Source organism: Cetorhinus maximus, chromosome 23, assembly GCF_964194155.1.
Source record: "Cetorhinus maximus chromosome 23, sCetMax3.hap1.1, whole genome shotgun sequence".
NCBI classification, from domain to species: Eukaryota; Metazoa; Chordata; class Chondrichthyes; order Lamniformes; family Cetorhinidae; genus Cetorhinus; species Cetorhinus maximus.
The window spans coordinates 31,473,812-31,489,001 of NC_135901.1; the positions used below are offsets into that span (position 1 = coordinate 31,473,812).

General features: G+C 50.3%; 1 protein-coding gene across 3 annotated transcripts; it reads left to right on the plus strand.

The window, feature by feature from the left end:
* The first annotated feature begins 483 nt into the window (after window positions 1–483).
* LOC144697040 (uncharacterized) lies at window positions 484–10,036 on the plus strand. 3 transcript variants are annotated; one of them, XM_078568822.1, is made up of 2 exons: window positions 484–617; window positions 8,413–10,036. In XM_078568822.1, the coding sequence occupies exon 2, from the start codon at window positions 8,763–8,765 to the stop codon at window positions 9,783–9,785; it is 1,023 nt and encodes a 340-aa protein (XP_078424948.1). In that variant the 5' UTR covers window positions 484–617; window positions 8,413–8,762; the 3' UTR covers window positions 9,786–10,036. The 3 variants fall into 3 exon arrangements, with proteins under 3 accessions (XP_078424948.1, XP_078424949.1, XP_078424947.1); XM_078568823.1 differs by lacking the exon at window positions 484–617 and adding an exon at window positions 2,029–2,156; XM_078568821.1 differs by lacking the exon at window positions 484–617 and adding an exon at window positions 2,035–2,177.
* Window positions 10,037–15,190: the final 5,154 nt, after the last annotated feature.

The following is a 15,190-nucleotide window of genomic DNA, read 5'->3' on the forward strand; positions in this document are numbered from 1 at the left end:
GATTGGTCCATGGGGACAAGTAGCTCCGCCCCCTGCCAGCCTCCAAGCACCTGATTGGCGGAGCGCAACATCAATCACCATCTCACCCCCCCCACCCCCCGGGTCAGGTTAAACGGCTGGGGCTGGGACAAAAAAAAAGAGCGAGGAGCCCTCCGTCTCCCTCCGGTCAAGGTGACAGGGGACTAACCTAACGTTCGGCTTCGCGTATGTGGGTCCGGCGGGCGTTTTATTCTTGTTCAAAAGTCGATACGGCCGAACCCTCTGGATGGGGGGGAGTGAAGGAGGCGGCGGCGACACGCATGCGCCTTCCGTGCCTGTGACGTCGGCCTAAGTACGTGCTTGCGTGACGTAACCCGCAGGGTGGCGACGTCGCTCACGTGCTGCGTCGGGAAGGCGGACGTCGGTGACGCGCTACGTTAGACGCTGAACGGCGGCGGGAGGGGGCGGGGTCCCAGAGGGCGGACCCATGCGGCGGATGAAAGGGGGAGGGAGCGAGCGAGGGCCGTTCTGTCTGTTTTACCATTCCGCCTCGGTGCGTTTGTTTATTGGCGAACCGGCGAGGCTGGGTCAGCGTCGATGAAGAAACCCGGATCGGGTTTGAAAGAATATCAATGCAGGTACGCAGAGGACGGCTGGCCGGGTAAGTGGGGTGGGGGGGGACTGGCAATGATGAAGCTCTGGTCGCATCGGCGGGGGGTTGGCACAGGCGCGCAGTCGGGGGCGGGGGGTTGGCATAGGCGCGCAGTCGGGGGCGGAGGGTTGGCACAGGCGCGCAGTCGGGGGCGGAGGGTTGGCACAGGCGCGCAGTCGGGGGCGGGGGGTTGGCATAGGCGCGCAGTCGGGGGCGGGGGGTTGGCACAGGCGCGCAGTCGGGGGCGGAGGGTTGGCGCAGTCGCGCGGTCGGGGCGTGGCGGTTGGCGCGGTCGGGGGCGGGAGGGCCGGGGCTGCGCAGGCGCGCGGTCGGGGGCGGGAGGGCTGGGGCTGCGCAGGCGCGCGGTCGGTGGGGACTGGTGCAGGCGCGCGGTCGGAACGGCGGGGTTCGTCGGCGGAGGCGCGCGGTCGGGACGTGGTTTGGCGCAGGCGCAGAGTCTTCTTGTCCAGAGTAAAGTCATTTTGTGGAATAAGAGCCTCTGATTTCAGGATGTCACAAACTGTGGCTCAGAATTCACATTCTGTGTTGCAATGCTCATCATGTGGCTACCAGAGCAAGTCAGAGGCTGGGAATCCTGCAGTGAGTAACTCACCTCCTGACTCCCCCCAAAGCCTGTCCACCATCTACAAGGCACAAGTCAGGAGTGTGATGAAATACTCCCCACTTGCCTGGATGAGCGCGGCTTCCACAACACCCAAGAAGCTCGACACCGTCCAGGACAAAGCAGCCGCTCGATCGGCACCACATCCACAAACATTCACTCCCTCCACCACCGACACACAGTAGCAGCCAGTGTGTACCATCTACAAGATGCACTGCAGCAACTCACCAAGGCTCCTTCAACGGCATCTTCCAAACTCATGCCCTCTACCATCTAGAAGGGCAAGGGCAGCAGATAGATGGGGAACTCCACCACCTGGAGGTTCCCCTCCAAGACACTCACCATCCTGACTTGGAAATATATCGGCCGTTCCGTCACTGTCGCTGGGTCAAAATCCTGGAACTCCCTCCCTAACAGCACATTGGGTGTACCTACACCACATGGGCTGCAGCGGTTCAAGAAGGCGGCTCACCACCACTTTCCCGAGGGGCAATTGGGGACGGGCAATAAATGCTGGCCCAGCCGGCGACGCCTGCGTGCCATAAACGAAAATAAAAATAAACAAACCAAGCTGAATAAATGAGACAAAAATGCAAAGTGACCACAGGGTCTGCTTGGTTAGTGAAACCCGAGTTCAGCGGCAGGTTCTCCAAGCATGAATAATTGCAAGTGCTGGCTTAGCTTTAGAGAAACTGGAAACATTTTGATTTTGGAGGGGATGTTCTCAATGTCCACTGCAGAGAAGTGAAATTCTTCTCTTTTTTGTTTGTAAGTTATAGAAGCAGGAGGAGGCCATTCTGCCCTTCGAGCCCGCTCCGCCATTCAACTAGATCATGGCTGACCAGCCACCACAGCGCCATTTTCCCTCACTGTCCTCGTATTCCTTGATGTGAATCACAGAAGGTTAGTGTGCAGGTACAGCAGGTAATTAGGGAAGATAATGTTCTCATTTATTGAGAGGGGAATTGATTTCAAAAGTAGGGAGGTTACGCTTCAGTGGTACACAGCATTGGTGAGACCACATTGGGAGTACTGTGTACAGTATCGGTCACCTTATTTCAGGGAGGATGTAAATGCATTGGAAGCAGTTCAGAGAAGGTTTACCAGACCAATACCTGGAATGGGAGGATTGTCTTATGAGGATAGGTTGAACAGACATGGCTTGTATCCGCTGTGGTTTAGAAGAGTAAGAGGTGACTTGATTGAAGCATATCAGATCCTGAGGGGCCTTGACAGGGTGGATGTGGAGAGGATGTTTCCTCTTGTGGGAGAAACTAGAACTAGGGGGTCACTGTGTAAAAATTAGTGTCGCTCAGTTAGGACAGAGATGAGAAATGTTTTCACTGTGAGGAGGGTGAGTCTTTGGAACTCTCTTCCCCAAAAGGCAGCGGAAGCATAGTCTTTGAATATTTTTAAGGCAGAGGTAGATAGATTCTTGGTAAGCAAGGGGGTGATAGGTTATCGGGGGTAGGTGGGATGCAGACTTCAGGTTACTATCAGATCAGCCATGATCTTATTAAATGGCAGAGCAGGCTCGAGGGGCTGAGTGACCGACTCCTGCTCCTTGTTCATATGTTAGTATGTTATCTTGCCCTCCATCTTGTAGGTTTCAATGAGATCACATCTCGCTCTTCTAAACTCCATGAGAATATAAACTCAATTTACTCAACCTCTCATCATAGAACAACCTCCTCATCCCTGGGACCAACCTAGTGAACCTTGTATCTAGCTCTGCCTTAAAGATATTCAAAGACTCTGCTTCCACCGCCTTTCAAGGAAGACTCATCACTCTCAGAGAAACAAACTTCTCCTCATCCCTGTCCTTAATGGGTGTCCCCTTATTTTTAAACAGTGACCCCTAGTTCTAGATTAGAACCATAGAAAAGTTACAGCACAGAAGGAGGCCATTCGCCCCATCTTGTCCATGCCAGCCCGAGGACACCCAGGTGCCCTTTCTAATCCCACCTTCCTGCACCCGGCCCGTAACCCTGCAGCTTACAGCATTTTAGGTGCAGATCCAGGTGCTTTTTAAAACAGTTTAGAGTTTCTGCCTCTACCACCAACTTGAGCAGCGAATTCCAGACACCCATTTTCCTCTACGTAAAAAAGTTCTTCCTCATGTCCCCCCTACACCTTCTGCCACTTATCTTGAATCTATGTCCCCTGGTTCTAGAATTCTCCACCAAGGGAAACAATTTTATCCTGTCCACTCTATCTCTTCCCCTCATAATTTTGTACACCTCAATCAAGTCACCTCTCAGCCTTCTTTGTTCTAAGGAAAATAACCCCAACCTATCCAATCTCTCCTCGTAGCTACACTTTTCTAACCCTGGCAACATTCTTGTAAACCTCCTCTGCACTCTCTCCAGAGCTATTACGTTCTTCCTGTAATGTGGTGACCAGAACTGCACACAATACTCCAGTTGTGGCCTCACCATGTTTTATACAATTCCAACATTATATCCTTACTTTTATATTCTATACCTCTGCCAATGATGGAGATCATTCTATATGCCTTCTTTACAACCTCGTCTACTTGAACTGCTGCCTTCAGTGACCTGTGTACTTGTACGCCAAGATCTCTCATTTCTTAGTATATTCCCATTTATTGTGCAATCCCTGTAACTGTTTGACCTCCCTAAATGTATGACCTCACACTTCTGTATGTTAAAATCCAACTGCCACTTTACCGCCCACTCCACCAACCCATCTATATCGTTTTGGAGATTATGGCTATCCTCTACACTATCCACTACTCAGCCAATCTTTGTGTCATCTGCAAATTTCCCAATTGTGCCCCCCACGTTCACGTCCAAATCATTAATATATAACACAAACAGCAAGGGTCCCAACACCGAGCCCTGTGGAACACCACTTGAGACCACTTTCCATTTGCAAGGGCATCCATCGACCATTACCCTTTGTTTCCTGTTACAAAGCCAACCTTTTATCCAGTTTGCCACATTACCCTGAATCCCATGGGCTTTTACTTTCCTGACCAATCTACCTTGTCAAATGCCTTGCTAAAATCCATGTACACAACATCCACTGCACTACCTTCATCAACCCTTCTCGTCACTTCCTCCCACAAGAGGAAACATCCTCTCCACATCCACCCTGTCGAGACCCCTCAGGATCTTATATGTTTCAATCAAGTCGCCTCTTCCTCTTCTAAACTCCAGTGAATACAAGCCTAGCCTATCCAGCCTTTCCTCATAAGATAACTGGCCCATTCCTGGTATTAGTCTGGTAAAACTTCTCTGAATTGCTAACCCATTTACATCTTCCTTAAGTAAGGAGACCGATACTATACACAGTACTCCAAATGTGGTTTCACCAGTGTCCTGTACAACTGAAGCATAACCTCCCTACTTTTGTATTCAATTCCCCTCACAATAAATGATAACATCCTATTAGCTTTCCTAATTACCTGCTGTACTTGCATACTAGACTTTTGTGATCCATGCACTAGGACACCCAGATCCCTCTGCACCTCAGAGCTCTGCAACCTCTCACTATTTCGATAATAGACTTGATTTTTATTCTTCCTGCCAAAATGGACAATTTCACATTTGCCCACATTATACTCCATTTCCAGACCTTTGCCCACTCACTTAACCTATCTATATCCCTTTGTAGCCTCCTTATGTCCTCTTCACAACTTACTTTCCTGTTTTTGTGTCATTAGCAAATTTAGCGACCATACCTTCAGTCCCTTCATCCAAGTCATTTATATAAATAGTAAAAAGTTGAGGCCCCAGCACTGATCCCTGTGGCACACCACTCGTCGCATTCTGCCAACCAGAAAATTACCCATTTATGCTTACTCTCTCTTTCCTGTTAGCTATCCATTGCTGATATGTTACCCCCTACATATGTTACCCCCTATATCATGATATTTTCTTTTCTGCAATAACCTTTGATGTGGCACCTTATCAAGTGCCTTTTGGAAATCTAAGTACAGTACATTCACCAGTTCCCCTTTATCCACAGCGCATGTGACCCCTTCAAAGAACTCCAATAGAATGGTTAAACATGATTTCCCTTTCACAAAACCATATTGACTCTGCCCGATTTCCTTGAATTTTTCTAAGTGCCCTGCGATAACATCTTTAGTAATATTTTCCAACATTTTCCCTGTGACAGATGTTAGGCTGACTGGCCTGTGGTTTCCCTTTATTCCCTTTTTTTGAATAAAGGAGTTACATTTGCTGTTTTCCAAACTAATGGGACCTTCCCCGAACCAAGGGAATCTTGGAAAATTAAAACCAGCACATCAACTATTTCACTCCCCGCTTCTTTCAAGACCCAACGACGAGCAGCTCCAACAATTTGCTCAGTACCACTTCCCTGGTGATCATTCTTTGCTGCTTTTTATAATATGTCCAATCTTCTGACCTGCCGCCCATCCTTGTGCAATTATATGATTTTTCTTTAAGATTATCACTATCTTTATCTTTTATAGTTAACCACGGGTGGTGGCTCCTCCCCTTGGAATTTTTCTTTCTCATTCGAATGTCTCTGTTCTGACTATTCTGAAATGTCCCCTTAAACGTCCACCACAAAATCTCTATGCACCTATCCCTTAACCTCATTTGCCAGTTCACTTTAGCTAGCTCTGCTTTCATGCCCTCAAAATTGCCCAGAAGAGTGAGGGGGTGACTTGATTGAAGTGAACAAGATCTTGAACGGCCTCGACAAGGTGGACGTGGAAAGGACGTTCCCTCTGGTGGGTGAGTCCAGAACTAGGGGGCACTGGTTTAAAAAATTAGGGGGTCGCCCTTTTAGGACAGAGATGAGGAGAAATATTTTCTCCGGGGTCATCGAATGCCTCTTAAGTTGGAGGTAGATTCTTGTCAGGCAAGGGAATCTAAGGTTATCGGCAGGAGATGGGAATGTGGAATTCGGAACACAAACAGGTCAGCCGTGATCCTATGGAATGGCGGAGCAGGCTCGAGGGGCCGCCTTCTGCTCCTGTTTTGTGTGTTTGTGCTAGTAGAGAATTCCAAAGACTCTCAACCCTCTGAGATTAAAACAAAAAATCCCCTCATCTCGGTCTTAAGTGGCTTCCCCCTTATTTTGGAATTATGTCCCCTGGTTCTAGACTCCCCACCCAGCGGAACCATCTTACCTGCGTCTAGTCTGTCCCTTTCAGTATTTTGTAGTTTGCAATGAGATCACCTCTCATCCTTCGAAACTCTTTAAGAATACAGGCCCGGTTTCCCCAATTTCTCTTCATAGGACATAAATTCTCCTGTCTCTACTTTTAAAGAACCAACATTTACTTTAGCTGTTCCCTTCCTTGTGAAAGCCCCCAGCACTGACCCCTGTGGCACACCACTTCTTACATCCTGCCAACCAAGAAAAAGGCCCATTTATGCCTACTCTCTGCTTCCTGTTAGCCAGCCAATTTTCTATCCATGCCAATATGTTACCCCCTACACCATGAGCTTTTCTTTTCTGCAATAACCTTTGATGTGGCACCTTAACAAATGCCTTCTGCAAATCTAAGTACAGTACATCCATCGGTTCCCCGTCATCCACAGCACATGTGACTCCTTCAAAGAGCTTGAATAAATTGGTGAAACATGATTTCCCTTTCATAAAACCATGTTGACTCTGCCTGATTCTTGAACCGCTGCAGTATATCGGCCGTTCCTCCACTGTCGCTGGGTCAAAATCCTGGAACTCCCTCCCTAACAGCACGGTGGGTGTACCGACACCACATGGACTGCAGCGGATCAAGAAGGCGGCTCACCACCACCTTCTCAAGGGGCAATTAGGGATGGGCAATAAATGCTGGCCTAGCCAGCGATGCCCCCATCATGTAAATGAATTAAAAAAAACATATGTAGGGAGAGAGAGGTCGCAATGAGGTATTTGGATCTGCAAGTACATGGGAAAGAGGTTTTAAGAGAATATAAATGACACAACTGAGGGCAAGGCCCAGGATCGCCCAAGGACCAGGTCAGGGGAAAGAATTCTGCATTGCCCTCGCTATATTTAATGCCCCGTTTCCTGGATTCAAATCAGTGCAACAGGGGCCGATTGTAGTAAAAGGAAACAGGAGAGCGATTGGTGTCAGTGACTGTGGGGTTGGATTATATCAGATAGGAGGAGATTGGTGTCAGTGACTGTGGGGTTGGATTATATCAGACAGGAGGAGATTGGTGTCTGTGACTGTGGGGTTGGTTTATATCAGACAGGAGGAGATTGGTGTCAGTGACTGTGAGGTTGGAGAGAGAGTGTCCGATTGGCTTCATTTGAGAGGGCGGCCTTCGGGGTTGAGAGGAGAGATAGCCAGAGAGTGGGTGGTGAGTCGTAAGATGTTAAGATACAGGAGCAGGAATCAGCCATTCGGCCCATCAAGCCTGCTCCGCCATTCAATAAGGTCACGGCTGATCTGACAGTGGCCTGATCAGCACTTACCTGCCCTGAGGGGTCTCGAAAGGGTGGATGTGGAGAGGATGTTTCCTCTTGTGGGAGAATCTAGAATGAGGGGGTTGCTGTTCAAAAATAAGGGGTCGCTCATTTAAGACAGAGACGAGGAGAAATTTTTTCTCTCAGAGGGTGGTGAGTCTTTGGAACTCTCTTCCTCGAAAGGCGGTGGAAGCAGAGTCTTTGAATATTTTTAAGGCAGAGCTGGATAGATTCTTGATTAACAAGGGGGATGAAAGGTTATCGGGGGGTCGGCGGGAATGTGGGGTCGAGGTTACAATCAGATCAGCCGTGATCTTATTGAATGGTGGAGCAGACTCGAGGGGCCGAGTGGCCTATTCCTGCTCCTGATTCATACAGTTTGAATCAAAAGCCTGTCTAACTCAGCCTTGAATATAATCAATGACCGGCCTCCCCTGCCTGGGAAAGAGAGTGCCAAAGGCTAACGACTGTCTGACAGAAGAAATTGCTCCTCATGTCCGTCTTAAATGGACGACCCCTTATTTTTAAACTTTGCCCCCCACCTCCACCATCCCCTAACTCTAGGTTCCCCCAGCAGAGTCTGAATTAGCAGCAGAGAGAGGGAGGTGTGTGTGTGAGGCAGGATTTATAGCTTTGCAGGGAGGGGAGTGGGAAGAGTGTTCCACTGGACACTCGAATTGTCTGTTCCAAATCTCGACCCTGTATTTACGGCGATGCCTTTTGTCGACTGCTTTTACAGCGTGTGACGAAGGGAGAACTTGCAGATGGATTGTCCAAGATCGGACCGAATCGCTCGATCCACCAGGACCTGAATATCACCCTTTGAATGTGGAAGGAGAGACGCTTGCCTGTTCTGTCTGTGGGAAAAGATTTCAAACATCAGGGTGACCGGGAAAAGCACCGAGACACAGACACACACCCGAGTGAGAGTGTTTCCAGTGAACTGACTGTGGAAAGAGCTTTCACCAGTTACACAGCCTGAAAAAACATCACAGCGTTCGCACCGAGGAGAGACCGTGCACACATTCGTTGTGTGGACGGGGCTTCAACTGATCGTCCCACCTGGAGAGACACAGAGACGCCCGCACCATGGAGAAACCGTGCAAGTGTGCGGACTGTGGGAAGGGATTCAGTTACCCGTCCCTGCTGGAAATCCATCGACGCGGCCACACGGGGGAGAGGCCGTTCGCCTGCTCCGAGTGCGGGAAGGGCTTCACCCAGTCATCCCACCTGCTGACCCACCAGCGGGTCCACACCGGGGAGAGGCCCTTCATCTGCTCCGCGTGCGGGAAGGGCTTCACGCGGCTGTCCAACCTGCTGACCCACCGGCGGGTCCACACCAGGGAGAGGCCCTTCACCTGCCCCGTGTGCGGGAAGGGCTTCACCCAGTCCTCCACCCTGCTGACCCACCAGCGGGTCCACACCAGGGAGAGACCCTTCGCCTGCCCCATGTGCGGGAAGGGCTTCACGAGCTTAGCCAACCTTCTGACCCACCAGCGTCTTCACAGCGGGGAGAGGCCGTTCTCCTGCTCCGAGTGCAGGAAGGGGTTCACCCAGTTATCCCACCTCCTGACCCACCAGCGGGTTCACACCGGCGAGAGGCCCTTCACCTGCTCCGCCTGCGGGAAGGGGTTCAAAAGCTCATCCAACCTGCTGACCCACCAGCGCGTTCACACCGGGGAGAGGCCGTTCGCCTGCTCCGAGTGCGGGAAGGGATTCAGTCAGCTGTCCCACCTCCTGACCCACCAGCACGTTCACACCGGGGAGAAGCCGTTCACCTGCTCCGAGTGCGGGAAGGGATTCGCCGTCCCCACCAGCCTGCAGGCACACCAGCGCACACACGCCGACAAATGCAGATGCCCGGACTGCGGAATGGCCTTCCAGAGCGCAAAAGAGCTGCTGGGTCACCGCCGCACCCACACCGGGGAGAGGCCGTTCGCTTGCTCCCTGTGCGGGAAGGGGTTCACTCACTCGACGCACCTCCTCACGCACCAGCGAGTCCACAGCGGGGAGAGGCCCTTCACCTGCTCCGTGTGCGGGAAGGGGTTCACCCAGTCGTCCAACATGCTGAGACACCAGCGAGCTCACGGGACTGCAGGGGCTGGACTGTAGAGTCGGCGATTCAACCCCTCAAGGCGACTTCCCATCCAATCATGGCTGATCTCTATCTGAACTCCATAGGCACAGAAGGAGGCCATTTGTCCCACCCGGTCCATGCTGGTGTTTATGCCCCACTTGAGCTCTTTCCTCATCTTAAATCGATTGTGGTAACCCTCTACTCCCTTCTCCCGCAAACATTTTTCTCACTTTGCCTTAAATACCTCTTGTACTATTCGATCCGATTGCCCCCTGTGGTAGCGAGTTCCACATTCTTACCACTCTTTTGGTTGGGGGTGGGGGGGCTAAGAAGTTTCTAAATTTCCTGTTGGATTTCTTGGGGACTGTCTTATATTGATGGCCTCTGGTTATGCTCTTCCCCACAAGAGGAAGCATTCCCTCCGTCAAAACCTTTCAGAATTTTAAATTCCTCAATTAGGTCACCCCCTCAACCTATTTTTAGTAGAGTCCCTGCCTCTCAATCCTTTCCTTTCTGTTATCCTTTCATGGGATGTGGGTGTCGCTGGGCCAGCATTTGTCGCCCGTCCCTATTTGCCCATGAACTGCGTGTCTGTCTTGCCCGGGCCATTTCAGAGGAGAGGCAGTTAAGGGTCGACCCACATCACTGTGTGGACCTGGAGTCACATGTGGGCCAGGCCGGGTAAGGATGGCAGATTTCCTCCCCTAAAGGGACATGACAGAACCAGATGGGGTTTTTACGACAGTTGACGATAGTTGTCATGGTCACCGTCACTGAGACTATCTTTATAATTCCAGATTTTATTAACTGGATTTAAATTCCACCAGCTGCCGTGGTGGGATTTGAACCCGCGTCCCCCAGAGAATTAACCTGGGCCTTTGGATTACCAGTCCAGTGATATTACCACTATGCTGCCTGACATGTGTAACCCATGCATTTCTGGTATCATCCTCGCAAATCTCCCCTGCACCCCCCCCCCAGTGCCTCTAAACCCTTTTGATCTAAGATGACGGCCTATGATTGCACACAGTACTCTGAAGTGATGGCTAATCAAGCTTTGATACAGGCTTAGCTACGCTTTTTTGAGACTTTTCAATTCTATCCCTCCAGAAATGTCGAACCCATCTTTGATTCATGATCCGTCACCGACTTCCCCAGTAAGAACGTATTCACCTTAGTCTTGAGGATTTCAGTCGACACCCAACGTTCACAACCTCATCCAGCACCTTTTCCTGGGTGTCAGTGACTGTGGGGTTGGTTTATATCAGACAGGAGGAGATTGGTGTCAGTGACTGTGGGATTGGTTTATATCAGACTGGAGGAGATTGGTGTCAGTGACTGTGGGGCTGGTTTTTATCAGACAGGAGGAGATTGGTGTCAGTGACTATGTGGTTGGTTTATATCAGACAGGAAGAGATTGGTGTCAGTGACTGTGGGGTTGTTTTATATCAGACAGGAGGAGATTGGTGCCAATGACTGTGGGGTTGTTTTATATCAGACAGGAGGAGATTGGTGTCAGTGACTGTGGGGTTGTTTTATATCAGACAGGAGGAGATTGCCACTTTCAAAAACAGTTCCTCTGACATGTCTTCCTTCTTCCTTAACCGAGGTTTTCCACCCACGGTAGTTGACAGGGCCCTCAACCGTGTCCCAGAAACATGATATGGTCCCCCTTGTCCTCACTTATCACCCCACCAGCCTCCGCATTCAAAGGATCATCCTCCGCCATTTCCGCCAACTCCAGGATGATTCCACCACCAAACACATCTTCCCTTCACACCCCCTGTCGGCATTCCGCAGGGATCGTTCCCTCCGGGACACCCTGGTCCACTCCTCCATCACCCCCTACTCCTCAACCCCCCTCCCATGGCACCTTCCCATGCAACCGCAGAAGGTGCAACACCTGCCCCTTTACTTCCCCTCTCCTCACCGTCCAAGGGCCCAAACACTCCTTTCAAGTGCAGCAGCATTTCACTTGCACTTCCCTCAATTTAGTCTACTGCATTCGTTGCTCCCAATGCGGTTTCCTCTACATTGGAGAGACCAAATGCAGACTGGGTGACCGCTTTGCGGAACACCTTCGGTCTGTCCGCAAGCATGATCCAGACCTCCCTGTCGCTTGCCATTTCAACACCCCACCCTGCTCTCATGCCCACATGTCCGTCCTTGGCTTGCTGCAATGTTCCAGTGAAGCTCAACGCAAACTGAAGGAATAGCATCTCATCTTCCGACTAGGCACTTTACAGCCTTCCGGACTGAATATTGAGTTCAACAACTTTAGATCATGAACTCTCTCCTCCATCCCCACCCCACCCCCACTAGGGCTATCTGTACCTTGCTCCTCCTGCTTTCTACCCTTAATGTCACCTATTAGCACGTTCCTTAGATAATATCACCACCTTCAACACCTCTTTGTCCTTTTATCTGTGACATCTTTTGGTTATCTCCACCTATCACTGGCCCTCTATTCAGCTCTACCTGTCCCACCCTCCCTTAAACCAGCTTATATTTCACCTCTCTTCTATTTTTCCTTAGTATTGTTGAGGAGTCATTCGGACTCGAAACGTTAACTGTGTTCCTCTCCACAGATGCTGTCGGACCTGCTGAGTTTTTCCAGGCATTTTTATTTTTGTTTTTGTTTTAGATTTCCAGCATCCGCAGTTTTTTGCTTTTATTATAGGAGGAGGTTGGTGTCAGTGACTGTGAGGTCGGTTTATATCAGACAGGATGAGATTGGTGTCAGTGACTGTGGGGTTGGTTTATATCAGACAGGAGGTTATTTGTCTCAGTGACTGTGGGGTTGGTTTATATCAGACAGGAGGAGATTGGTGTCAGTGACTGTGGTTTTGGTTTATATCAGACAGGAGGAGATTGGTGTCAGTGACTGTGGTTTTGGTTTATATCAGACAGGAGGAGATTGGTGTCAGTGACTGTGGGGTTGGTTTATATCAGACAGGAGGAGATTCGTGTCAGTGACTGTGGTTTTGGTTTATATCAGACAGGAGGAAATTGGTGTCAGTGACTGTGGGGTTGGTTTATATCAGACAGGAGGAAATTGGTGTCAGTGACTGTGTGGTTCGTTTATATCAGACAGGAGGAGATTGGTGTCAGTGACTGTGGTTTTGGTTTATATCAGACAGGAGGAGATTGGTGTCAGTGACTGTAGTTTTGGTTTATATCAGACAGGAGGAGATTGGTGTCAGTGACTGTGGGGTTGTTTTATATCAGACAGGAGGAGATTCGTGTCAGTGACTGTGGTTTTGGTTTATATCAGACAGGAGGAAATTGGTGTCAGTGACTGTGGGGTTGGTTTATATCAGACAGGAGGAAATTGGTGTCAGTGACTGTGTGGTTCGTTTATATCAGACAGGAGGAGATTGGTGTCAGTGACTGTGGTTTTGGTTTATATCAGACAGGAGGAGATTGGTGTCAGTGACTGTAGTTTTGGTTTATATCAGACAGGAGGAGATTGGTGTCAGTGACTGTAGTTTTGGTTTATATCAGACAGGAGGAGATTGGTGTCAGTGACTGGTTTTGGTTTATATCAGACAGGAGGAGATTGGTGTCAGTGACTGTGGTTTTGGTTTATATCAGACAGGAGGAGATTGGTGTCAGTGACTGTGGTTTTGGTTTATATCAGACAGGAGGAGATTGGAAACAAAAACAGAATTACCTGGAAAAACTCAGCAGGTCTGGCAGCATCGGCGGAGAAGAAAAGAGTCGACGTTTCGAGTCCACATGACCCTTCAACAGAACTGAGATTGGTGTCAGTGACTGTGGTTTTGGTTTATATCAGACAGGAGGAAATTGGTGTCAGTTACTGTGGGGTTGGTTTATATCAAACAGGAGGAGATTGGTGTCAGTGACTGTGTGGGGTTGGTTTATATCGGACAGGAGGAGATTGGTGTCAGTGACTGTGGGGTCGGTTTGTATCAGACAGGAGGAGATTGGTCTCTGACAGTGTTCCCATATCCACATGAGCATTGCGGGCAAGGCCAGCATTGCCCACCCCTAATTGCCCTCGAACTGAGTGTCTTGCCGCACAATTTCAGTGGGGGCAGTTAAGAGGGGGAGGGACAGGGATGGATGGGTTTTAAACAACAATTGACAATGGTTCTCACTGAGATTGGCTTTCAATTCCAGGTATTATTAATTGAGTTTAAATTCCACCAGCTGCCAGCATTGGGACTTGAACCTGTGGCCCTCCCGGTGGAGGGGTGGGGATGCGCCTGGACCTCTGGATTACCAGCCCAGTGCCGTTCCCGCGACACCGCCGTCTCTTCTCCCCCTGAGCCCTTAATCACAGAATCACACAGTGCAGAAGAGGCCCTTCGGCCCATTGAGTCTGCACCGACACATGAGAAACACCTGACCTACCTACCTAATCCCATTTACCAGCACTTGGCCCATAGCCTTGAATGTTATGAGGTGCCAAGTGCTCATTCAGGTACTTTTTAAAGGATGTGAGGCAACCCGCCTCCACCACCCTCCCAGGCAGTGCATTCCAGACCGTCACCACCCTCTGGGTAAAAAAGTTTTTCCTCACATCCCCCCCTAAACCCCCTGCCCCTCACCTTGAACTTGTGCCCCATCGTGACTGACCCTTCAACTAAGGGGAACAGCTGCTCCCTATCCACCCTGTCCATGCACCTCATAATCTTGTACATCTCGATCAGGTCACCCCTCAGTCTTCTCTGCTCCAACGAAAACAACCCAAGTCTATCCAACCTCTCTTCATAACTTAAACGTTTCATCCCAGGCAACATCCTGGTGAATCTCCTCTGCACCCCCTCCAGTGCAATCACATCCTTCCTATAATGTGGCGACCAGAACTGCGCACAGTACTCCAGCTGTGGCCTCACCAAGGTTCTATACAACTCCAACATGACCTCCTTGGTTATGGCAGACGATGTTGGGTTAACTCCTGATGAGTAACAGGCCCCGTTTCTGAACCTTCCGGAGAGAGTGGGATGAGGGGAAGGTTGACGACAAGGGAAGCTCGGACCCCGCTAAGAGAAGAGGAGAAGAAGACGAAGACTCAGGCTCCTCTGCTGTGACTTAAACGTTTCACCCCAGGCAACATCCTGGTGAATCTACTCTGCACCCCCGGGGGAGTCAAACACCTGCTGTTGGTTTAAAGCTTAAAAAAAAGGTGATGGACTCCCAGCCGACAGCGTGATTTGCCAAGGGTGGGGCGCTCCGGGAGGGGGGGGGGGAGCGGTGGAGGGACACGTTACCGGCAGTGAGCTCAGTCCACCACGGCAGCCCCCTCCTCTACATGTCTTGACCTTCCCCCGAGCAAGCGAACACGCCACACCATCTTGCCGAAACTTGGCACCGGCTTTCGCTTCCCCCACCAGCTGCGAACTGAAATATCGGGAAGTTTGAAACGTGTACCTCCGTCCCAACCTCCCCCTGGCCCCCAAGAGTAACTGGCTGC